Consider the following 24,068-nt stretch of genomic DNA (forward strand, 5'->3'; position numbering starts at 1 on the left):
GGCTTGGTCACTCACTATTCTGTGAATTGTAGCATCAAGATAAATTATATTTACAGCAATGCTTGGGAGAAATGCTATGTTTAAAGGAAATGGAATAGTCTGCCATTTCAAGACTTAACAGAACTCGTTACAAGAAAATGAAGGAATTGAGTCTGTGTGAGGTGCAGATAAATTGACTCTTCTGTCAACAGAAGAGATGAATATGTGAGGTCAATAGGATCTTGGTAGCAGGCAGCATGGAGAGCGTGGAAAGGTTTTCTATTTCTCTTTGCACAGGAACTAAGGCTTAGTCAAAAAACCCAAGCAGTTGGCAGGGTCATAACAAATGAAAGGAAGTGATTCTTCACCCTGTAACTAAACTGTGCAAATGATTTCTGTGATTTTTGTAGAAGTTGAAATAGCATAATTTATGAAGTAACTAAAGAAATGGAAAAAATCCATTTGAGATTTTTAGATGCAGATAGTCCCCGAGACAAACTGTTGGGAAAAACCTTGAAGTATTACTATGTAATATTTGCCTTTCTCTATTCTTGTTTATTGGCAAATCTGAGATGCAGGTTTTGGACCTGAATAGGCTGTCACTGATTTTTCTTAAGTGCTTGTCCACAGATGGCATTCCTAGCTGTTGCTTGGAGGAGAGTATGGCCCTCTGCTAGAAATTCTTGCTGTTGAGGAGCAGCAGCTACATTAGCAAAAGAGCTCACACCAAAGCAATCTTTGCCAGTCGCTGAACTGTTGTAACTTGTAAAAGGACAAGGTAGCATACCTGAATCTTCCACAAGATTCCAATCTCTCGTGCCTGTGGATAGACAAATTCTTGACCATACAGGGCATCAGCTACCATGGGCCTGGACTCCTCAGCAGTGGGTGCTTGCATTCAGGTGATAAGACGGGGCTGTCTCCATGGTTGCCATTGCTCTGGTGGTGGCTGGGGCTCGCTGTGTTCTGTGGATGGCTGTAGGAAACCCGGGATGTGCTTCCTGGATCAGGATGCTGGGTCAGGGCCCAGGCAGCACAGGTGAGGCAGTGTGTGTTGTCAGGGGAGGCTGGGCTGGAGACTGTTCTGTGAAGGTAGGGGTGGGAGCGGCTGTGTTTTGGAGAGGGCGCTGAAATTAAGGCACCTGCAGTGGGGGAGGTGATGATCCTGGAAGAGCCCTGGACTGTGGAGATGAGATTGTTAAGAAAGAATTAAGATAAACTGTTGGACCTGCCTGCTCACAGTATCACCTCTAGCTGCCCTTGTCAGCTTGGCTACCCAAGCCCATCGTATCACCTGATGAATCAGAACTATCAAATTGTTGCAATAGCTAGTTCTTGAAGGAAGTTATCTTTATTTCTTTCTGACTGAATTCCCAGCCATTACTATGAATAAGCAGAATTGGTGTGGATTGAGTTTTTGTGGTTGCTTGTAACCTGCTAGAGGGCATCTTTTATTAGTTTGGAATGTGGAAAATTGTATAGATATTCCCATAAATGTTAAGCTTGAATTTCTTACAGAAACATACTACTGAATGATGCTGGATGATTGGCTGTGGCTGGACTGTAGCTAAGTGTTTGGGTAGATTTTTTTGGTTTTGTTTATTTTTGTCCCTCTGGCAGATAGGATATTTATCTCCCATGCATTGTGTCAGGTGCTGGTCTTGTCTGGTACTGGACTAGTTTAGTTCATGAGATTTGCAGCAAGCTTTTCACTTGCTGTATTAATTTTCTGTGAGTTTAATGGCCCTTAATTTTACTTTTTCACCCTGAGTGAAGGAAGTATAAGGCGGTGTGAAAGAAAGTCTGTGAGATTTTACTCCTGAAATCTTCCAGTGATCTGTGGGCTTGCAGATCCTGAGCAGGAATGGTTTTACCTAGACATGTGCTTCATGTCTCTCATGCACCCTGAGGTGTCTGCCTCGTCCTTCAGAGAGGTGACTTGTCTGCTGTCCTGGCAGCTGCTGGTTGCCCTCAACTTCCAGGCTGTTGCATTAAATTGGCTTCAGTTTTCTGTCTTGGCCAAAGACACTGGGTCCCATGGCCAGCCCTGCCGTGGCAGGAGGGGTTGGTCACCGCAGCAGCTGGTGGTGAGGCTTGTTCCTGCTTCCTGCATAAAGTCTTGCCTGCTCCTTCAAAATGAGTGTTAATAGATGGTGGAGGGTGCTGGATCACATTGTTGCAGGTACCTGTGAGAGAGGGAGAGATCCATCCCTAGGTCCCTTTTTAAAGAGTGTTTGTACTGACAGTACTGTCATCATGGTAAACTATGGATGGAAAAGGGTGTGCTTGGGGGGAGCTGTAGCTCAGGGATTGCATACAGCTTTGTGTTCTTCAATCAACTTTTAAAAGGGAAGTATTGAAGTGAATTTTCTTTTGTTGAAACCTGAAGTGTTGGTTTTGGGTCTTGTTAATTTCTGCTAACTACTTGAGAATTACTTTTTTTCCATTTTGTGATTCTAAATTAAATGAAAGTTTCAACAAGCTATATGAAAATTGAGTAAGCCTTTTTTCTTAATTTTTGGCACTTTCCACAGTGTATTAAGGAAGCACTTGAGATTTCTGATTAAATCCCTTTTTACCAGAAAGGTATAACATTTCTTTTTTCATTTTTTCCCCTTTAATTCTTGCATTTCTTTGTTATCTTTATTCCTCTCTCCCACTTCCTTTTCCACATATTTAATCACACTTAGTCAACTTCTGACTGTTGTCAGAATATCAATCCCCCCCCAGTCTTTCTTCTTTGGCTACTAGTACATATTTAATGTTACAAAGATTTTACTATTTCTTTTGTTAATATGTTTATTTTAAAAAAATGCATGCCCACAGCAAAACGAGACTCCCAAGCTGATAAGCAGTGGGGGAAATAAGTGCACTTGAGGTCAGTGGGTCTGCTTCTGGCTCGTGCTCTGTCCATAGTTCATTCTCCATTGATGCTGAATCTGTGCATCATCTGATCACTTGGCTGCACAAATTTGTTCCAGAGGAAATGTGAGCATGTGATGGCATTTAGGTTCTGGTCGGAGCACGTGGTAGCGTAGTAAAACAGCCAGTAGGCTATTTTAGGAAGGAGATAATAACCTCATGTAGTACAAAATTTTGCAATAAGATGCCTCCTTTCACCCACCTCCAGCTCATGCTCTCTGACAAGCTTGGGGCATGCCTGTGTCTCTCTGAACAATGCTGTTCTGAAGCAAATCTGTCTCAGCAATCCTACTGTGTGCCTGTGGTACTTGGGCTTTGTGGAAATCTCCATTTGTTTTGCAAACGAAGATTTGGATTGCAGGTTAACAATCTCTATTTTGAAAGCAGGTTTTTCTAGTTTTTCTTTTAATTTTTTTTCTCTCAGAATTTTTCATTATATAAATTAAGCTTTTTGCTTCATTATATAGGCCTCTCTTCATCTCTCCATACAGCATGACTTTTGAAACTAAGCTGATACTTCAGAAATTAGTTGAGAAATGTTGGCAGAACATGAATCTAGACAGAAGGCATCTGAAATCAGTTGTTGCAAGCCATCCTTCCTGTTTCTAGGTAAGAGTATGGAGATGTTCACAGTTTAACTGATGTGTATTTTTTTTTATTTTAGAAAATAAATCTACAATTCAAGTATGCCAGAAGCAGACTCTCCCTTTGTAACATTTGAAACCTAGTTGAAGGTTTCCTGAATATATCAACTTCCTCTTTCTTAGGAACTGGTATAATCTGAGCCTTAAAATATTGTGTCACTACTCAGTTCAGCCATTGGGAAAGAGGTGATTTTATTCTGAGTATTTATGTTCAGTAACTACTTCCAGACCCTGGCCAAGCCCTTTGGGCATCCTGTTTTGGTAGTCTTAACCACTGTCAGTGTTGCTCTTGTGTCATTTTGATTTCTACTGTGACTGATGGATCTATTTCAGGTCAGTTTTTCTTTTCAGTGCTTCCAATACTTTTAGTTAGCATGAAGTGTTGGTCAGGAGTTTGTGCCAGAGACCTTTTTTTTTAGATTGTTCTTTTATTAAGGTTGTTTCATAACTTGTTTCTTCTTAACTTATTACTGAGGAAAAAAAGAAAAGTCACAAAGAAATTGCAGATGTATGAAAATGATGATGCCGTAATGTATGTTTCCCCTCTAAAATGGGAATAGTTTACAGATTCTGTTGCAGTAAGCTTGCTTGAAAGTTTAACATTCTTGTATGGATTATGGAGGACAAGGTGGGATACCTGCCTATGAGCTAGTACTAGTACTACAGGGCACAATAGACATGCTCTAAACTGAAACTCAGGAAGGCTTAGGTTCTCCATGCTGCTCCATCAGTGTTGAATGGGGTTGGTGAAAGGATAGATGCCTGAAAGAGTCTGAAGTATCAGAAGCTGTGTAATGGAGGAGTAGCTTCCCAAAATCATCATCTAATACTATGATTTAAAAAGCAGTGCTGCCACTCAAGGGATCAGCTACTCCTGTTACTCACAGTTGTTCATATCTAAGAGGGATTGTAGTCCTGGGAAGGTACCCAGCTGATAGAGTTACAGACATCACATGGATTTATGATGCCAGATCTTTAGGTTTTTTGTAATTGCAAGTTATTGACAAACAGATTACCAGCATCTGTTTTGTAGGCATCCCTGAAAGCCGACTTCACAGGCTTTCTCCTACAACACTGATCTTTAATGAACTAATCATACAAGTTACTGGTTTCTTGAAACAGATGTGTCTACTCTCACAATCAGCTTCACAGTCCTGGAGTAGATGTTTGTTCTTGCTATGGGTAGAGTTGGGAGGAGAGTAGTGAGACTTAAAAGCTGCTTTCCTTCTCTTCAGTCTAGTTCATTTACCTTGCTCATGTGGTTTTCCCCAAGAGAATGACTATTTATCCATGTTCTTGTTTATAAGATGTACTGGCAGTGTCTGCCTTTTGCAGTTACTAGTGAAAATTAAGTTTTACCATTTTTATCACTGACTGCCCACTCTGCTTGATAGCAGGGCTGTCTGCATTTATTTCTAAATATTCTAAATATTTATTTCTAAATTTTCTTTTTTCTCAATGCTGTGTGTTTTCTTACTTGGACACAGTATTCCCTTTGCATTTTGGCCTGGATTTCCACAGCTGTGTTTCCTGATTTATTTTAGGAGAGTAGCTTACATAGTTGTAATTATGTATACCAGGAAGAGAGGTGAGTTTTTCTGGGCTGAATCTTTCTCAGATTGTTTCTGGCCAATTTTCCTGTTGAGATGCCTCTCTTCATTGGCACTAGAAGGTGCTTATGCAATTGCTGTGTTTCAGCCAAGCATGTAGGTGTAACCTGTTACCTTGGCAAGGACTGAGACATCTCAGCTTCAGTGTCCTGATCAAATTTCCTTTGGTAATTTAATTCCAACAACTTTTATTTTTGCCTGTAGTTCCAGGAGTGTGAGCTTCCTTAAGCCGTGGTACTCAATTGTGTATTAATACTGTGTGCTACTGAATGTCTTTTCTTTATGTCAGCTGAGATTATCACTTCGTGATATCATCTATAATCCAAAAACCTATGAAGCAATTTGAAGTGTTTTAGGATGAAGGTGTGATAAATGTAGTTTCTGGTCTGCTGTGCAGGTAGAAATTTGGAACAGGCTTGTTCTTATGTTTTCTTACACAAGTGTAGGCAGTGCTAATCTTTCTATTTCTGCTTTTTAAATTACATCTTGCTTTGCTACTACTATGTTTTTTGTTTATGCTCAAAAATATGAAATTCTATGATTTCTTACAAAAGAACTCATTTGAGGCTACTGGCTTGCAGTGTTACATTCTAAAAACAGATTTGGAAAGCTTAAGAAATTGTACAGTTCATCTCCAAAAGGAAACATAGCATTTATTTGTGTTTCTTTTTTTTTTTTCATGATACTTTTGCTTGTGTTGATGAAAAACAGGTTGTGTATGTTTAGTTTTGGCAATGTTTAGAAGTTTACTTTGAAGCACTTAGGCAAAGTGTTGTTTAGTATTTGAAATTAATGTTCTGTAGAATCCTTAGCTCTTTGATGTGTCTGGTTTGGGGAAAAATTCTTGGAGCTGGAAAGCTTTAGGACTCTAAAACAGGTTTTTTAACCTTTGTCCTCTTTGGGTTTGTGTTTTAAATGTGTATCTGGATACATGCACACACAGATGTGCACACAGACACTACAAACCTCCATATACATTTTTACATCTGGTTCTGCTTGTTTTTAATGTGTAGATAACATGTTATATCTTCAAAGTACTACTAGTTGCAGGAATTAAAGCTTTCTAGGTGATGTGGTGTTTCTAGTACAGTTAGGTTTTTACTTTTGAGGAACAGGTTTATATGAGCAGCAGAACTTATTCTGGGCCACCTCTTAAGTTTTATTTATTCTTTACCACTGATGCTTCTCTTGTGAATTTTTTTTTTCTTTTAGCTCTCCTTTGTGCTGTACAGTGCTGCATTTGGGCAAGTGTGCTTCATAGAGATTTCCAAAACATTTGTAATCATCTCTTTTCCCCTCACCCCTTCCTTTCCTCTCAGTTGTCATAGTTCCCTGCTTTTCTTATCTCTTTTTTCACTGCTGTAGCTTTCAGATGATAATGCAGAGCTCAAGCAGCAGCTGCTGCATAATAGCTGCAGCACCACTTAGAGCTGACCTAATGTGAGAAAAAATGAACAAATCTGTGATTTGCATATGGGCTTACCTACAGGATCTTTTTTTTTTAGCTTGGGCATATTAGGTGTCCTCACTGGAGGTGGATGGCCTCCGTGGCTTCCTCTTGCCAGCTGCTCCAGGGATTGTGCCACACCGGGGATGGTGGCACAACAACGCAAGGTGTTGGGATTCTCAGTGCTTTTTACGATCACCTGTTTCTAAACATGAGCTGCTTGTTTTTTCCTACCACTTGTTTATTCATGCTCCTGTGGCCAAAACCACTGCAGTGTGTGCAGTAGGAACAGGTGGAGTGACACGCTGTCGTGTCATGCTGTGCTTTGTCAATCCACTCTGCTCGTGCCCTTTCATTTCCTCCGGGTGAGAGAGCCGATGTTCTCGTCATCTTTTGCACAGGGGGCCCCGAGGCTGCAAAACAGAGCTGGAAAGTGTCCTGCTGGTTTAGTACACACAGCCCAGGGGTTACAGCTTATTTTGGGGCTGGCTGGTGAGGTTAGCAGCAGCCGCCGTATCTGTGCTGCACAGATGCCTGGGCTGCTCCTAAGTCAGCTCCACAGCTGCTGCAGTGGATGATGCAGTACTGTAAGGACAGCTGTCCCCTATTTTTGTCAGATGATTTAAGTGTCAGTACTCACTGGGAATACTGTACCTGTGTATAGCCAAGGCAGTAGTTTAGCAAGGGAAGACGTTTCTATTTTACTCTGTTTTAACCGGTATATGAACTTTCTGTGACTGTTAAGATACAACCTTATTGATGCTCTGCTGGTCTAAGGATACAAGCAAGTTAAGGCTCACAGAAGACATTTGAAGAAAATGTGTGTTGGAAGAAAGCTTGACTGAACTACCCCCGTTTTGTATTTTTATTTTCCTGTCTCCAGTTGTACACCTTGCTTTATCAGGTGATGTACCTTTATTTTAAAAATACTTCCTCTGTAACTGAATTCTGACTTTAAGATCTAGAAGGGGGAAATAAAATGGTATGAAGGTTACATGAGGCCTTAAAATTGACTGATTTGAAGAAAAGAATCTTACTGCAGGCTTACTGCATGCTGTAGTCTGCTCTCACCAGGTATATTTTCAGCTTTATTTTCTCATTTCCTTTTTCTTTCATCAGGTTCTCTGGTAGCGTTTTTTCCTTTCATTAGGTACTGGTTGTTGCAGGGATAGGAGGGATAATGCAGGGATAAGCATTGTTATGTTAATTTTATTTCCTTATTGCTATTACATGAGAAACACTGAACAGAAGTCTATTCACTGAGAGTTAGTGGTTTAGATAACTTAAAATATCCCTTATAATACATTCAGGGAATTTTCAATGTTATGGAGTTTAAGCAGGTCCATGCAGATTTTAGTCTTGTTTGAAATCAGAGGGTGGATGTGGTAGTTGAACAGCCACTATGTGGATGAAATGAATCTCTAATGCATTTTGTTTGGTGTTGAAGAAATGTCAGTAATGGAAAAATTAAAATGGCTCTCATGAAGTGAGTTTAAAAACTATCTTTATTAATAAACTTCATTATAATTCCAAATGCAGAATGACCATCCAGTGCATATCTTGCTGTAGGGGTTTTGCTGCCATTTCTAATCCACCACATTATGTAACGTTTCATTAATGACCTGGAAGAGGTTATAACATTGTTGTCAATAAAGTGTGTAGCCAGTTTAGATCTGGGGACAGAGAACGCACATGTAGTTGTGGGAAGCCAGGCTCGTGTGTTTGGAATTAGTGTGGTGTGTGGAAAGGGAAGCCAGGATCTGTGGGTGAGGGTAGGCAATTGGCAGGCCTTGGCAGCGGGTGACCAAAAGTGCCAGAGTGCTCCTGAGTGTTGTTTATACAGTGTTGTTTATAGACCACTGTTAGCCTGATCTGGTCTGCCTTCAGAACACAGTATCCATCTGGGATATTGTTGTGCTTCAACCCCGTCCAGCCCCAGGCAGCCGCACTCTCACTCTTCCCTGCTGGGGTGGGGGTCAGACTCAGAGAGGCAAAAATGAGAGAAAACTCCCCAGCTGAGAGAAAGGGAGTGTAATGGGTACAGCTGAAGCTGTGCATGCCAGCAAGGCAGAACGAGGAGTGAATCCATCACTTCCCATGAGCAGGTGGATGGATGTTCAGCTATCTCCAGGAAAGCCAGGCTGCACCACTCCTAGTGGTGACTTGGGAAGACAAACAGCACCACTCTGAGCATCACCCCATTCTCCTACTCTCATCCTAATGCTTATGTAGGACATATGTGCATGTGGGTAATTCTGTGGTATTTAAAAACAAAGGTGTGTTGGTTAAAGAGCTTGTTCAAAAGATTTGGCTTAGCTGGGTCCTCATCTGATCTGATTTATGACGGTTTTATTCTTGTATTCTTCCTAATGTTTAATCTGACTCTTGGTGGAAGGTAAGGATTGAATGAACAAGGGGGTGAATTTCATCACAGGTAGAGTCTCTGTAGAGTTATAAATTTTGTTTTCCTGGAAGCTGGGGGCATATTGGAAATATTTTTTTCCAAAAAGCCCTTTTTAATGTCTATATATACCTGCTGCATACTGTTCAAAAGATATATCTTAATATTTGCAAAGTAATACCTTTCTGTATGTAAAAATGCAAATGTTTGCATTTTTAGGCTTAAAAAGCTGTAAAGATGTGCAAATTTGAATTCATGTTGTGCTTCTGCTGGGATAAGGAAAGTGGGTTATGCCAGTATTACAGAAGGTAATACAGCATGCAGGCCTTATTATTTGGTAATATATTGTGTTATAAAACTAGGTTTGCTTGATATTTGGATCTCATAATTCAGCTTTGATTTTTGCAATTGAAGAATTGGGAGTGCTGTATGGTGGAGGGGGATTGTTGGTCATCCAGTGTCGCTGAATGAAAAGTTACTCTTTTTAACATCAAGATAAATTTTGAGTGTTAGTTCTACAGCTGACTTGTCCAAAATTACCAGAATGAAGAATTCAGGCCACATGCAAGTCAGACAGACTTCTCTTGAAAACCTGGAGTACACTGTTTTCTCTGGCTACTTGATGCTCTTACTCTGTTAAAATTTTCAGTTATATTGTGAAATGAGCAAACCTCTGCTAAGATGAAAGAAGGGTGTAAGTGTTTGACAGGGGAGTTTTTTGCTTGGTTGTCGTTTTGTTTTGGTGGGGGCTTTTGGTTTTTGGTGGTTTTTATTGTGGGTTGCTTATTTCTTGGCTTTTTGGTTTGGTTCTGTTAAATTTTTTTTGAGATAAGGGTTTTATAATCAAGAATTAGCCTCAAAACTTTAGAACGCTGATGTTATTTCCCTCACCTTTCATGTCTCTAGGTGAGTTATTTCTTAAACATTTGCTGTGTTAGGAGAAAATCCCTCTGGAGGGTGTTATGTCCCTCTCCCCCTGTATTGTAGGCTGCTGCTGAACATACTGGCCATGAGCTGCTGAGGGTGGCTTCCTGTCAGAATTGCTTCATGTAAAATCACAAGGAAGCAAATGTTTCTTGCATCCTCCCATTGTGTTGTTTCCTGTGGAGCAGACTGGATGCATGTCCTGGATACGGGTTTTTTATGGACTATACGTGTTGGGATGATCCAATCAAATTGTTCTTGGTATCCCCTATAGTCTGAGCGTAGCAGGAAATGAGGCTTCCTCTCAACCTTTTGTTCTCAAGTTAGCCTGACTTTGAAGAGCTCTTGGCTCTATCAGAATCCAGAATGAAGGTGAGCTTAAAATGGATTTAGGGTTGGGTTGTTTTTAAGTTTTTGTAAGTTTAAGCTATAATTTTTAACCTTTTTTTAAATGTTCCCTTTCTTAGTCTTTCTCTTTCTCCCATGTTGTCCTTTTCTGATCCAGTTCTGGTTTCTGCTTAAGCACCTATCTGTGTATTTAATTTTTTTAGGATCAGGGCTAGACTTTTGTGATTCTGTTCACACGTCAAGATTACTTATTTAAAAACTACCACAATAAGCGTGTAGTCACAATGGAAATTTCACACTTTTAAGACATTCTTGTTCCATAGAAGCTTAATTTTTTTCTTCACTTTCAGCAGTGGTTAAGCTGATCTCCAGCCTGGTTTTGACTTTTTAAATTGTGCTGTTAATAAAATCTATCATGTCTTTTTGTTAAATCAGATTATTTTTTATTTCCTTACTGCCTTTTTTTGTGTATATAGTCTTTTAATATTCCTTGTGTTTGAGGAAAAGCCTTACAAAATTCACATCTAGGCAATTCCCTGGTGCCTCTCCTTACAGGTTCAAATAACTAAGAGATGTCTTTTTAAATTACCTGTAGTCCAGGGAAACTTGTTGAAACAGTTATTTGACTTAATTTATGTGAGCAACAACTGCTTGGAGTATGCTAGTGTGTGATTCTGACTGCTTGATGCTTTGTGTGTTGTGTTGCATTGCTTTTCTGAGCTGTGTAAATGCTACTCGAGCTTGAGGGATGTTGGCACCTGTACAGCCCAGCTAGAGCTGCTGCTTTCTGGGACCCGAGATGATCCTCAGTCTGGGGGGGGAGAAATGAGCATGTTAATGATTGCAGGTATCTCAAATATTGTGGACGCATTGCGAGATTTGTTTGTTTTTTTTTTTACTGACTAACATGGTCATTAAATGTTTCCTAAATCTGTTCTACCTTTCCTGTGATATTGCGTCACCAGTCAGAACTGGCCTGGCAGCCCCTTCTGTGGTTACTTTCATAGCTTTTGTTAACATTTTCGCTTCTCTTGGGTTAAACTAGCCTTTCTTTGTTCCTTTCTCGCTTCTCTCCTGGGATTATGAGTTTTTCCTCTCCTGCCTGTGAAGGCTGTTGTCTGGGGTAAGGACTTTCTGATAGTGTCTGTGGGATGGGTCTGTTATCAGGAAAGTGAACAGGTTTTTGTTGACTTTTTAGATAAAAACTGCTACATTGCAAAAAACTGAATCTCTTTTTGTTTCTTAAATCAGTTGGAAGAGCTGTAGCAGCTGTCTTTTATTGTCAGCTTTCTAGTCTTGCACAAAGGAGTACTGTGAGTCCTTTCAACCTATGCAGAATCTATTGCAAGAGCTATTTTCATGAGACTTTGGATGAGTGTTTCCATTACCTCAGGCAATTATGGGTTTGTGGGGTTTTTTCCTTTTTTTAAAAAGTCCTCTTTTCCCCAAAAAACTCCAGATGTTTAATGTCATCACCCAGTGCTTGAGAGTTGCTGCAGTGTTTTCTGCAAGATAGTTCAAGGTTTGGATTGCCTTACCACAGTTAAAAAATAAAAATAAAAGAAACCTCTCCTTTCATCAGCCCCCTTCACAAACCTCATCCTTGATCTAACCTATCCAGGAATTTAATTGTTTTTAAAATTCATTAATGTTCAGTAATGCTGCTTTCCTCTCTGTCTTGTAAGGAGATAGCATGTAGGTTTTAGTACTTGTTAAAGTATTTGTAGTTAGTTTCAGAGTACATTATGAAAAATCAGGTACAATGCCTGTGCACTGCTACAGAAAAAGATTATGCTAAGAGTAATGGTACCCAGTAACTTTTTTTTGGCCAAAATGCCTTAGGAAAACTTCTGATACTTGTTTTATTCAACTTTCTTGTAACTTAAATGATACTTGATGTTTTTACTTTCTCTGTTAATTTTTTTTTCAAATGCAGCAGTTGCTATATTATCTTTCCATTAAAAGTGTCACAGTTTGTTGGGTTTTTTTACTGTTTTTTTTTTAAGGAGAGACCCCCCCCCCTCCCCCCCAATTTTATTGGTTCATAACAGACACTAAAAGACTGATACCTTGATCATGCAATAGCTTCTGCAGTTGTTGTTTGTACGTACAACCTTAAAGGCTTGTTTCTAAGACTTAACTAATGTTTTTTGGGTTTTTTTTCAGACTTTTGATGCAAATGACCTGTATCAGGGACAGAATTTCAGCAAAGTTCTTAGCTCTCTTGTGGCTTTAAATAAGGTGACTGCAGGTAAGTAGACTGACTGCTCTGTCTTGTGCTGGCTTACTGCTACTTTCACCTTGCATTGGTGTATATTTATACCTGTGCTGTACCCATGATGAGGTGAACATATGCAGCATTTTTAAAAAACTTTTGTTGAAGTCATGTTTTTCGAACTTTGCAGTGGCTCTGGGTTCTCTAGTCATGTCTTCTGCAGAAGGAAGCTTTGTGGTAGAGCTAAGGTTAAACCTTTAAGTTGGCAAGCAATGTAGAAAAAGGGCCCATTTTTTAGGTTGTTTTTATTTTTTGTTCTCCAAGTTTGAAATACTAAAGTTGACTTTTGCTCCATTCTGTCATTCTCCTACTTGAACAGCTTGGCAGCATTTTTGCCCTCCCCAGCCTACATTTCCCAGTGTTATCTTTTCTTGCCAATAACAAAAGGATATCAAATGTCTTTGACCCCTTAAGCTGCTATTTAATTCATTTAGCAGCTAGAAGTCAATGTCCACTCACCTCAAGCTCTTTGGTGGGAGGGGAGAGAGCTGTAGAAATAACAGACAGGTGAGAGTTGTCCATCCATCGTTGTAGGCTGAGGCTGTGCTAAATTATGCTAACTGAACCCTGGGACAGTCAGGAAATGTTAACATTGGCCCCTTGGGTTTCTTCCTATTCCACCATCAGCAGCAAGTTTCAGTACTGATCATCAGGTCAGAGTCTGAGAGAGAGTCTAAAATTGAACCATAATGTGTCAGTTTTTGTGTGAGGAAGAAAAGGAAGGTGATAGAAAATCAGTGATGCAGAAGAATTACTTCATTTAATACCAATGAGATAAGTATCTTGTCACATTCATAATACTTCTCTGGTCTGTTTCCAGAGAGATTTTGTGTTTTTGGTGGCTTACTTTTTTCCTTGCATTAGAAAGCACCCCTTAAAATTAAGTTTTGCAACCAAATCTAGTTTTAATGAATGGGCATGGAGTAATACCACTAAGTCCTTTGAAGCTGTTTAGACCAGATAAAGATACTGCCTCTCATCTCAAGTGTAAGTGCAAATGCAAACCAGTGCAGTACATATTTAAAACTGCTGTACACAGGCCACTGCTGCCTTTGATGCCATTAATGTGGAGGAGTGTGTGTGGCTGTTTTGTCCAGATGTCTGTGGATTAATGCCCACTTCAAAAAGCCACAACTGGTTAGAAGGAACCTGGGCTGATTCCCTTTCACAACTGGGGGCATGTGGTGGTGGTGTGGAAACTGAAAATCATAGCCACATGCAAACTGTGGTGTTGTCTCATTCCAAGGAGCAAGCATAAACTTTCTTGTTCTTCCAAACAATTTTCATTAACTGGGCAATTGTGTAGCAGGCATTTTAGACTATCTGTTTCTGCTCTAGTATTGGAAGATGGCTTTCAGATCCTCATGTGGATCTGCAAGAATTTCAGGCATACACAGGTTCTTCTGAGATAGGCCTTCCTACAATATGAGGAATGTGAGTAATGGACATGGTTACTGATGAAAGACTTTTGTGGGTTTTCACTCCATCAAAGTATTAATCTCTGGAGTGGTGGGATCAAGGAAGCAGTTGCTGTTTGTAGACAGATGAAGGGAGAGGAACTGGTATAGGAAAGTTGAGATAGTGGTATGAGGAAGACAGCGTTTTACAAATACTGTAAATCTTTAAAAGGATGGAAGAATGACGTTTGTGAGGAAACTACCAAATTAATATTTATTAAACATGCACATTGTTGCCATTCAAGATTCTTGAGTTTTTAGGAGCAGAGTTGATTTTTTTTTTTGATAATGGCAATATCATTATGATAATGGTAATACCATGGAGAAATTCATTGAACTTGTTTATTAGGTATTTTAATAGAAACTTAATGGTTACATGGGGTTTGAAAGCTTTTTAAATGTATCAACATTTCAGATTGATTTGAAAGTATTCAGATATTAATGGTGAAAATACTTAAATTTGCATGTAGTTTGTTTGTAATAATTTTGTTTTCACCTCAGATATATGCAGTTTCTAATTCAAGCCTAAAAAGATGCTCTTGTATTGGTGTATTACCTCTGCTGTTGTGAAATTAGAATATTTCAGGAATCATTCCACACTTAGATTTTAGGTAGTGTTTTAGAGCTGACCAGAAGCTGCAACACACTGTCATAAGTCAACCTGGTTCTGTTGTTCTAAGCAGGATGTATCAAGGTAGAATTCTGAATTAGATGGCTGTCAGTCCTCGAACTTGACTGCACTTAGGAAACATAGCAAGCTGGATATGGAGATGTTTCAGGTTACTTTTAATCCTTATACTCTGTTAGGTAATGATGGTTATGGCAGCTTAAAGGTTTCTGGAAGCATTAGCGTTATCCATATAGTAATGATTTACAAACTAAGGGTATAATCCAATCCCACTTCTTTCCTGGTAGCCTGTGAAAACTTGTCATATATGACCTTTTTGTAATGGACTATAATCACAGTGTTTCTCTTAATACTGCAGCCTTTAAATGCTTTTAGGAAAGCAGTTTCACGAAGTGTGATGTCTTTTATTACTTCAATGTGTGAGGATGCTATGGATACAAAATACTCAACTTAATATGTATAGTTCTAGTATTGCACTGCTTGACTAGGGAGTGTAGATTTATGGGGTTTTTTTGAAGGACGGTGGTACTTGAAGGCTATCAATGAGTCATTTAAAAAGATGCAATGGGGAAGATGTTTTCCTTTCAGTCTCTGCAGACTTGGATCATCCTTTGTCAACACTGCTGTTTGTTCTTAATCCCTTTCCCTCCTCCTGCATCTCTTCTGCTGTTGGACGCTGTGCTGAAGTTTAAAGACTTGCCAGTTCAGATGAATTGAGTTGTCTCTTCAGGTTTGTTGTGGAACAGGAAATATACCTTATCCACTGATGTACATGGATCTGAACCCTGTATATTATATCATATTATATATGTATGGATGCTAAATCTGAACCAGAGTGCCTGTGGTTATTGCAGGCCGCGGAGTTCAGTCCAGCCTGAGAAAGTAGCCTGAGAAGTTTTAAGGAGAAATCAAAACAATCCTCAGAAACAGAAAACAGCCATGCCAGGTGCTGTTTGTCTGTCCTCTTGTTTTCCTTGCAGGAGAAAGTCAGGAGGTGGTGTACACCACTGACCAATGATGGTGATGTAGCAGTTAACTAACCAATAAGAGTTTCCTTTCTGTACTTTTCCATGGACTAGTATATAAGACAAGCAAAAAGCAATAAACTAGGGAATTCTCCTGTTCTGACTCCCTTGAGAGTCTGTGTCGTTCTTTTCGCCATTCCTAATTAGAACGACATATATGTTATTTCCTTTGGACAAAAAATAATTTGGATTTGCATAATCATGGTGTACTTCAGTCTGAAAGTAACTATTATGAGACTACAGTTGTATGCTTACCTCAATATGGAAGAAAAGCAAACTACTAGGAAAGAGTAACAGGGATTAAAAGCCAGGAGAGCAGTTGGGAGTCTTGTGCAGTCTGGTGAAAACATCTGGGTTTGGAACAGAAAATACTGTATTGCTTTCAGGGCTTCTTAAGCTCTGATGCTCACTGTGTAGTTTCCTTGTATGTGGAAAACATGAGAAAAAGAAATTACTTGCCATGCTCATGTGAAGGAGCAGTGTTTGCCCGCTGCCCTGTGCAGGGGGCCTGGGAGCTGCCTGCTCCTGGGGCTTTGGCTGTGAGAATGGGCAACACTGGTGCAGCCAGGAGCAACCCCTGTGCCCCTGTAACATGGGGAGAGGCTCCCAGCAGGGCTGTGGGAGGCTGCAGCCAGCACTGAACCTGGCTCTTGGGAGCTGCTTTTGGTGCAGCTCCTGGCTGGCTGTGGCTCCTAAGCCACAGGACACATCCCCCTTGTTGGCTGCCAGCATCCCATCCTGGGGAGGTGCCAGCCCAGTGTCCAGGGCTGGGGCTGCCCTGGTGCCCCCAGCTGCCCCACTCCTAGCTGGGATGGTGAGATGAGCCCTGTCCTGCTTCTCCCTCAGTGCCTCACAGCCCACAAGGGACCCCAGCAGCCCCTGATGGCACACAGCCCTTCAGGTGAACGTATCACGTGGGTCTGCCTCTCAGGAGAGACAAACAGTAGCGAGGAAATGTTTTGGGAGGGTGTTGTTTACTTGAGAAGCAGCATTTTCCTTTCTTCTATTCCTAGTCCTCCCTCCAAAGAAGAAAAAATAGCTTAATTGGCAAAATAATGGGATGAGGCAAAGGAATGTAGGAAAAAAGACAGTGGAAGGAATGTTTTAATTGAGAAGGAGATGGGGGGCTGTAGGAAGAGCTAAGAAACAGATGTGGCTGGCTTCACTTCAAGCAAGTTTTATGCATTCAAAATTCTTGGCTACTAGCTAAAATGATGCTGGTTAATTACCTTTAAATAGACTAGTAGTGAGTAGGAATAGAGAACAACTCTAACCCTTCTCTCTCTAAGCAGTCCAAGTTGTTTTCTTGTCTGTGTGGGGGAGAAATTGTTGATGTCTCAGGATTTTAGATTATTTATTGCTATCATTTTTTAAATCTTGAATTACTGAATAACTGCAGATACATCAAATCTGCTTTAGACATGTGAATTTTACAGAGGTAAGCAGAAGTTACAGATGCAGGTTTTTAAAATTCTAATATTTTCTTTATTTTTCCACCCTCCTACAGACATAGGGCTGGGCAGTGACTCTGTATGTGCACGTCCCTCATCTCATCGGATAAAATCCTTTGATTCTCTGGGATCCCAGTCTTCACACAGTAGAACTTCAAAACTCTTTCAGGGACAGTATCGGAGTTTGGTAAGTTCTGAAAGAATGAAACAAGCTGTGGTGTGATATTATTTTTACCCCTTTCTTTTCCCCTTTTTTTTTAAAATGAGTTTTGTAAGTAAATTATAGTGTAGCAAAGTAACTGTTTCCTCTCTTTCAGTTCTATATTTTTAGCCTGTGAGTTTATTTTTGCAGCTTGTCATATGACGTTTCAAAATGCATGCAGCTTTTTGTGAACTTCAAACTATTTTTTCCTCGTTTAGTGCTCCATGTTATCTGCATAGACAGTATCTTCCTGGATTTATGTTTTTCTTTTCAGTCGAAGGACTTGTTTTTCCAAAGGCAGAAATCTCATTTTCTCTCTTGAGTTTAGGGGTGATGATTGAAGGTTGTTCAAACCTCTGTGAAGGTGATAGTTCTAATGTTGGCAGTAGTGGCAGTTTCTGTTTTCTGTTATATTTCAAGGTTGATCCTTCAACTTGCCTTTGGGTAACTGAGTCATATGGGCCATTGTTTTATAGTACAGCTGAAACCAGGGTTGCAGACCTCATGGAAACTGTGATAAAACATAGTTTTATTCAATTGAAGGTTTGTTAGGAGGGTTCAGATTCCTAACGAAAGCTGCTTTATCTGTGGCTTTCTTAGGTGTGGTGTAATGTGTTTTCTCTGGTAGCAGAGCCTGTGCAAGTTTTTGCCCTAGTCCACTAATTCCAGCTTCTGTTCTGCTGTTCACAGCCCACTCAGTTTTGCAGAAGCAGCAGTTGGTGGGACTAGCTGGATCACTGGAGTAATCAGAGTTTTCAGTATTTCTGTCACTTTGGTCATCTGAGTTGCTCTGTGCAAAGTTAGAGCAGAGAAGCGCAAGAAGGAGGGAAAAAGAGCTAGTGGCCAAACCCAGAAAATTCCTAGTTTGGTTTTGTTGGTATAGATGATCTGTTTGGAACTGTTCTCACCAAGTTTGTGCTAATTTCCTGCTGGAAAGCCATACTAGCAGAGCATTGGGTTTATAGTTGATTTCACTGTGCAATGTTTCTGCTTATTTTGTGGCTTCCAAAACATTTTCTCTTTTTGAGCAGAGAGGATCAAAGTACTTAATGTGCAAGCAGAGGACTAAGGCAGAGGCACTTGTATGAAAATGTGCCAATCTAATTGTCAGCACTGGGACTTACCCTGTCTTGGGGCTTTCTGCATGTTTTCCAAGTTGTTTGTCCTCATTTTCCTGTAGTTTCTCAGCTGCTAACTCTGATGGAAGTCATATTGAGTTGTGATACAATAGCATGATCGCTGGGGTTATGAATTAAACTGACATGTTGTAAGATCCTCATGACAGCATGCAGTCTTTTCATCACCTCAACTGTATAGGCAACATGTAGATGAAATTCTTCCACATGGATAGCTGACTAGGACTGCTTACACAGTCATTTTATCACTAAGCTACTTATTTAGCTTTACAGGTATTGATCCTTAGTTATGGTAGAGACAAACATGATTTGTAGTGCATTCTCTCAATTCCAGCACAGTGTTTTTAAAGTTGTCCAAGTATTGCACTTTTTTAGCATAAAGGTTTGCCCAAACTCTCATGAAATTTTTGAATGGTGCAGATACCCAAAACTGACATTCAAGGACAAAATGCTGAATTTGCAAATCATTAATTCAAAAGACTTACTATTTACTTCTAAGAGAACATTCAGATATTAGGACAGAGTGTTAATCTGCCTTCACATCCATGGTAGGGGATGAGCATGCATACATAGTGTATATGGACAGCTGCAAGTCTGACTGCTGCAGGCTTCCAGCTTTGCGAACCTTGAGAGAAATGATTTTGGAGTACTTATTCAAGGTAAGTTGCATAACTCTTTTGTAGGTTTTGTGTAAGAACACTCCTTCATTGGCAGACCATGGAGACTTAGACCTTCAACTGTGGAAGCCACCAACCTGATCTGTTACAGGAAAAAAGAAAAGGAAAAAGTTTTCAGCTTCAAACTCTTGATATAACCAAAATTAAATCAAACCCAACTCAATTTCTCTCTCCTTGCATCACAGAGAAATTTAGGGAAAAAAACTCTAATGTAAAGCCTTTGTTTCTTTGTAGTTGTCAAAGGCAGTTTCAATTTATGCTTGCTATAGAAAATGTATTTTTTTTTTTTTTTTGTGAGAGCAATAACTATTCTCATTTCAGCTCTGTTAACCCCTTCTGATTTGAAGCGGCTGTAATAAGTAAAATATATACTTCCATGGCTGATAAAAATCTATAGATGAAAAATGACGAAAATACTGGAAATGCCAAATCACTCCTTATAAAGGCTTTGGAGTAAAAATGTGTGGGGACTGTTGTGTGTGGAGGAAAGTCCGTTTTATGGACATTTCTGTTTTGCTCATGGAAATATTGCTTAAATCTCTAATAATCATTTCATTCTTTGTTTTCTCTTACCAGGACATGACAGATAACGGCAACCATCAGTTGGTGGTGAGAGCCAAATTTAATTTTCAACAGACAAATGAAGATGAACTTTCTTTTTCAAAAGGTGATATTATTCATGTTACAAGAGTGGAAGAAGGAGGCTGGTGGGAAGGAACTTTAAATGGAAAAACAGGGTGGTTTCCAAGTAACTACGTACGAGAAATTAAATCAAATGGTGAGTCTTGAAGGGGAGAGCATATTTGCAGAAATTCTTGCTTTGGGAATAGGTTGATGGTTGGTTGATTCATTAAAACTTCTAATGCTTTTTGTTTAAGCTTGATTTTATTTACTGAAAGTCATTCACAGCAATGATTAATGCTCAGGAACTTGCACTTCCCCACCCCAGTTCACTGTATAGAGTGGCTTCTGAATTAGCAGTAGGTGTGCAGAAAACTCCCCATTCTGTTTGCTTGTTTGTCACATTTGGGCTGCTCTCACTTCCTTCCTGAATTCCTAGAATAGGTGATTTTGACTCAGATGCTGACAGACTTTTAATTGGTGCTTTAGGTTTAAATAGTGAGAGATTTCCTACAAAAACCAAAAAAAAAAAGTACAAGAAAAAACCCCCAAACCAATCAAAATTTACTCAACAAGTTTCATTACTTAGAAGTAAACAACTGCAGGAAAGAAACCCAATTCTATCAAAATCTACTTTTGAAAGATAATATATTTTTGATTTTTCTTTTTTTTTTTCCTTGTTCATGTGCTTTCAGCATTTTTTCATACAGGCTTCATCCTTCTGCTGGAGTTTTATACAGTCAAAGTGCCTTCTGTAAATGTCATCTGAATATCAGAACTAACATTCCTTTTTAATCCACTCGGACATTGCTGTGGGTGACATAATTTCTTTGTCTCCTTTATTTCCTTTTTTTTTTACCCCATGTCTTTCCTTGTCTTGGTTTATTTTCAGAGATTAGAGATAAGCCTGGTAGGATAAAATTACCCAGGGTCTCTGGAAGGCTTTACCACTGTTTCCTTTGTTACAGCTCCAGTGAAAACACACATCTTTTGGGGCCAAGCTGAAGTCTTTGGCATGGCTTCCCCCCATTATGAGGCAGCTATTCAGATGCCTGATTGCAGTGAGGTTGTGAGAGAAAAAGTCCATTTTTAACCTTATCTTTTCTCCTTCAGTCGCATCCTCTTATTTTCTTCCTTGATTTAATATCTCCAGTCTGTTGCTGCAAAATACTAGCCTTAGATCTGCAGCTTTATTGTCCTTTTCAACCAGCTTCTCTCAGACATAATCACAACATAAGTCTTGGCTTTAATGTTCTTTAGAGATCTCTCAGATGCAGTTTATCCTGAGAAACACTTCTTGAAGCCTGTTTTTGGTTTGTCGTGATGTAGCACCAGCCACTATGACTGTCTTGTCTCATTTGTACTCATTTAAGTCATTGCTGCAGAGATTTTGTTTGGATTTCATCAGTTTTGACATCTTCCAACTCCTGGAACCTGTGTGGGCAATTAAACTCCAGAACAGAAATGCTTTAACAGTGAACATGCAAGAACCAGAAGTTGCCAGTAACTGGAATTAAGTGATTATTGTTTTATTAAGAATACTGCGCTTGGGTGAAGTAACCCTTCTAAGTAGGAAGAGATGAGCTGTAGTGCCAAGGTTAGTACCAAGTGCAGTCTGATACTTGTGACTGTTTGCAACCCTGTCTGATCCCTGGGGCTTTTTATTTTCACTTCTTGCCCTCAGGAGAATTTTCTCCCAAGTACTTTTCCTTCCACTTTATAGGTGTATTCTCTTTGCCACAACAGTTTATCCCTTCTGGCTTCTGCAAGGCTTCTTGCATTCTTGGACTGCTGTCTCCTATGTTCAGTTTCTTCTATGGAAGTTTATTCTGTTTGTGCCCATGCTTTTCTCAGGAAGCTCACTGAGTATTACAGAGTTGAAATGACTGAGCTGTAGCTCACTAGCTTTCTCTGTTTTCCTCCTCCATTTTAAAATTACTGTGTTTGGCTTTTTCCAGTACTTTATGGAACTTCACTTGTCCTCTCTGGTTTCAGATATGGATATAGCTAGTTCTCTTACTATCAATTCAGCACAACAGGTACTGTGTAATTTATCAAAATAGTAATTTTAACCTGCTTTTGTGCATTTGTAGGTATATGTTTGAGTTGTCTGAAATTGACTTTTTTATGAGGAGGATGCGGGGTGGTAGAAGGAAGCATGACATGCCAAGAGCTTCTTAGTGTGTTAGTAACTGTGGAGTTAGAGATTAGCTTTACCCCTTCATGTATGCATGCATGCTGTGGAATGCCTTGTTGCTACTACCCTCATGACCATGTTAGTTGTATTTTAAGTGGTGACCTGACTTCTCTTGCTTACTTTTGCTTCTTTTTGTGTGTTTGTGGTCAGTGTATATATTTGTGATATTTACTCCATGTCGGTTTGCATCCACTTTTTCTGTTCTTTCTTTGACATGCTGCTAATTTTTAAAAGAATTACCATTCATACTAGCCTTTTCTGCTTATGTTGTTACTACTGGGACTTCTTTTTTTATGTTTACTCAAATCTTCTTACTTGAAGTCCATTGTTACAATTTTTCTGCACTGTTTTTTATTTTATTGGTTGCTTCCATGAAACTTATTATGAATATTTCTATTCTCAGCTGAGTTTTGCTTTATGGGTATTGTTGAAGATCCTAGAGAGAGGGCTTTTCTGGAATTCTCCTCCCTTCTGTATCTAGTGCATTGCCACTGTGTCTTGCTGCTGGACTTTTTTTTTCTGCTGTCCTTGTTGAAACAAGGATGTAATGCTGTTTGTTACAAAGCTCTAAAGTTGTTTGAATAGGTGGGTGTTCATGGGAAGCTTCATCTAGGCTATATGTAATTTCTGTTGCCTTCCTGTGTCCCTTCTTGGTTCATCTTCATTAGGAGTGTTGGTATTCCTTGAGTTGATAATCTTATGCTGTCCACTTTTCTTGACTTCCTAGTAACTATATATGCATCAGGATTTTCTTTATTCAGAAGTGTTTTAAGTGCCTTTATGCCTTAAACATGAGGTTGAAATACAAAAGTGCTCTTTTTTGCCTTATGTATTTTAAAACTATTTAGGAGAACTTGCAGCCTTGCTAGCTCAAATTCAAAATATGCTTTCTGTCGATGTTACAATAGATATATATTAAAAAAAAAAATCCAGGTAAGTTTGTTGAAATACATGCCCTTGATTAAAGTCTCTGTGGAAAAAAATGTTCATCATGAACATCTCTATGTTTTCCGAATACTTTGTAAAATGTTCTAGCACTGGCAGTATGACTTTGCACTTCTTTCTTCTCTGAAATGTAGCTGAAAATACTGTGAATAGCTAGAAATTCTGTATAGGATGATGCATTATATGAAGAGCTCCCAGGACATGATTAAGTTAGTTCCTGAGTTTCATTATTTAAATCCTCTCAGTCTGCTGTAAACTGACTCTTGCAAATTGAGTAAAAGAAGAAATGAGTGAAGTTATTTATGCATGTGTGTTTTTGTTTTAATTCTCACAAACTTCATAGGCATTAGATGGATTTTTGTTCTAAATTAAAATCCTCAAGTGTAAGAAAACTGTAGTTATGTAATCTTAGCTTTTATGGTAGCTCTGATTCAAGGAAGGGAAGAAAGAGATACATGGCAACAAAACAGCCTTTACCCACATTGATTTCTTAAAGAGTTTAGAAGAAAAGTAAGCTGCATTACATAAATTACACCAGCAGAGCATATGACATGATAAGGTATCTCACAATGGTTGTGCCCTGGTTGTAACTTGTTTGTTTAGCTGTGCCTGAGTGATTTGAGTTAGCACACAGTGCTGATACATGCGTGAGGTGAGCTACGAATGGTTATAGGACACATACTGAGGTTATTGAGCAAAGCACAGCATTTCATTTTCTTACCCTGGACAATGGCTATTTTGGGGGAAAATAAATTTGGTTGAGATGGATAACCAATTGGGTTTTGTTTTGCTTTTGAGTGTATATTTATTCTGTCGCCTCCCTGACCCAAGGGGAAAAAGAGGATTTGTTTAAAGTTGTGATAGTTATAATCAAACATGTAAATATAAAAAAACCACAGTATTTTTCTATTCAGGTATGTATCTTCACTGTGAGCTTAAAAAAAAATGGTCCATTTCTCTCTCCCTCCCCCTGTGCCTTTGTTTTCATTTCCATTTTTGAACCCCTTAACATCTTGCGCTTTTAAATGTTCTTTGATTACTAGTCAGGAAGTACTCTGAAATGAAAGAATTTTGTTTTTATCCCGCTCTACTGTTACATGTGACAGAGGGTAAAAAATAATGTGAAAACTTGTTAAGATACTTGACAGTGTGGCCTTTTTGAGGTTGTTTTTGCTTACA

At 39.3% G+C, this 24,068-nt stretch overlaps 1 protein-coding gene across 4 annotated transcripts in view; it reads left to right on the forward strand.

Moving 5' to 3' along the window:
• Nucleotides 1-24,068, forward strand: part of ARHGEF7 (Rho guanine nucleotide exchange factor 7) — a 118,589-nt gene that overhangs the window by 34,113 nt on the left and 60,408 nt on the right. For 3 of the 4 annotated variants that reach the window (XM_005516598.3, XM_014250956.2, XM_014250966.2), the window contains exons 3-5: nt 12,442-12,526; nt 17,168-17,298; nt 19,703-19,904. In XM_005516598.3, coding sequence (XP_005516655.2) covers nt 12,442-12,526; nt 17,168-17,298; nt 19,703-19,904 — 418 coding nt within the window. Of the gene's footprint in view, nt 1-10,237; nt 10,300-12,441; nt 12,527-17,167; nt 17,299-19,702; nt 19,905-24,068 lie in introns of those variants that run through there. The other variant, XM_014250960.2, reaches the window with a different exon arrangement.

This window comes from Pseudopodoces humilis, chromosome 2 (assembly GCF_049639895.1).
Source record: "Pseudopodoces humilis isolate 2021_Gansu_Grassland_sample_001 chromosome 2, ASM4963989v1, whole genome shotgun sequence".
In the NCBI taxonomy this organism is placed as follows: domain Eukaryota; kingdom Metazoa; phylum Chordata; class Aves; order Passeriformes; family Paridae; genus Pseudopodoces; species Pseudopodoces humilis.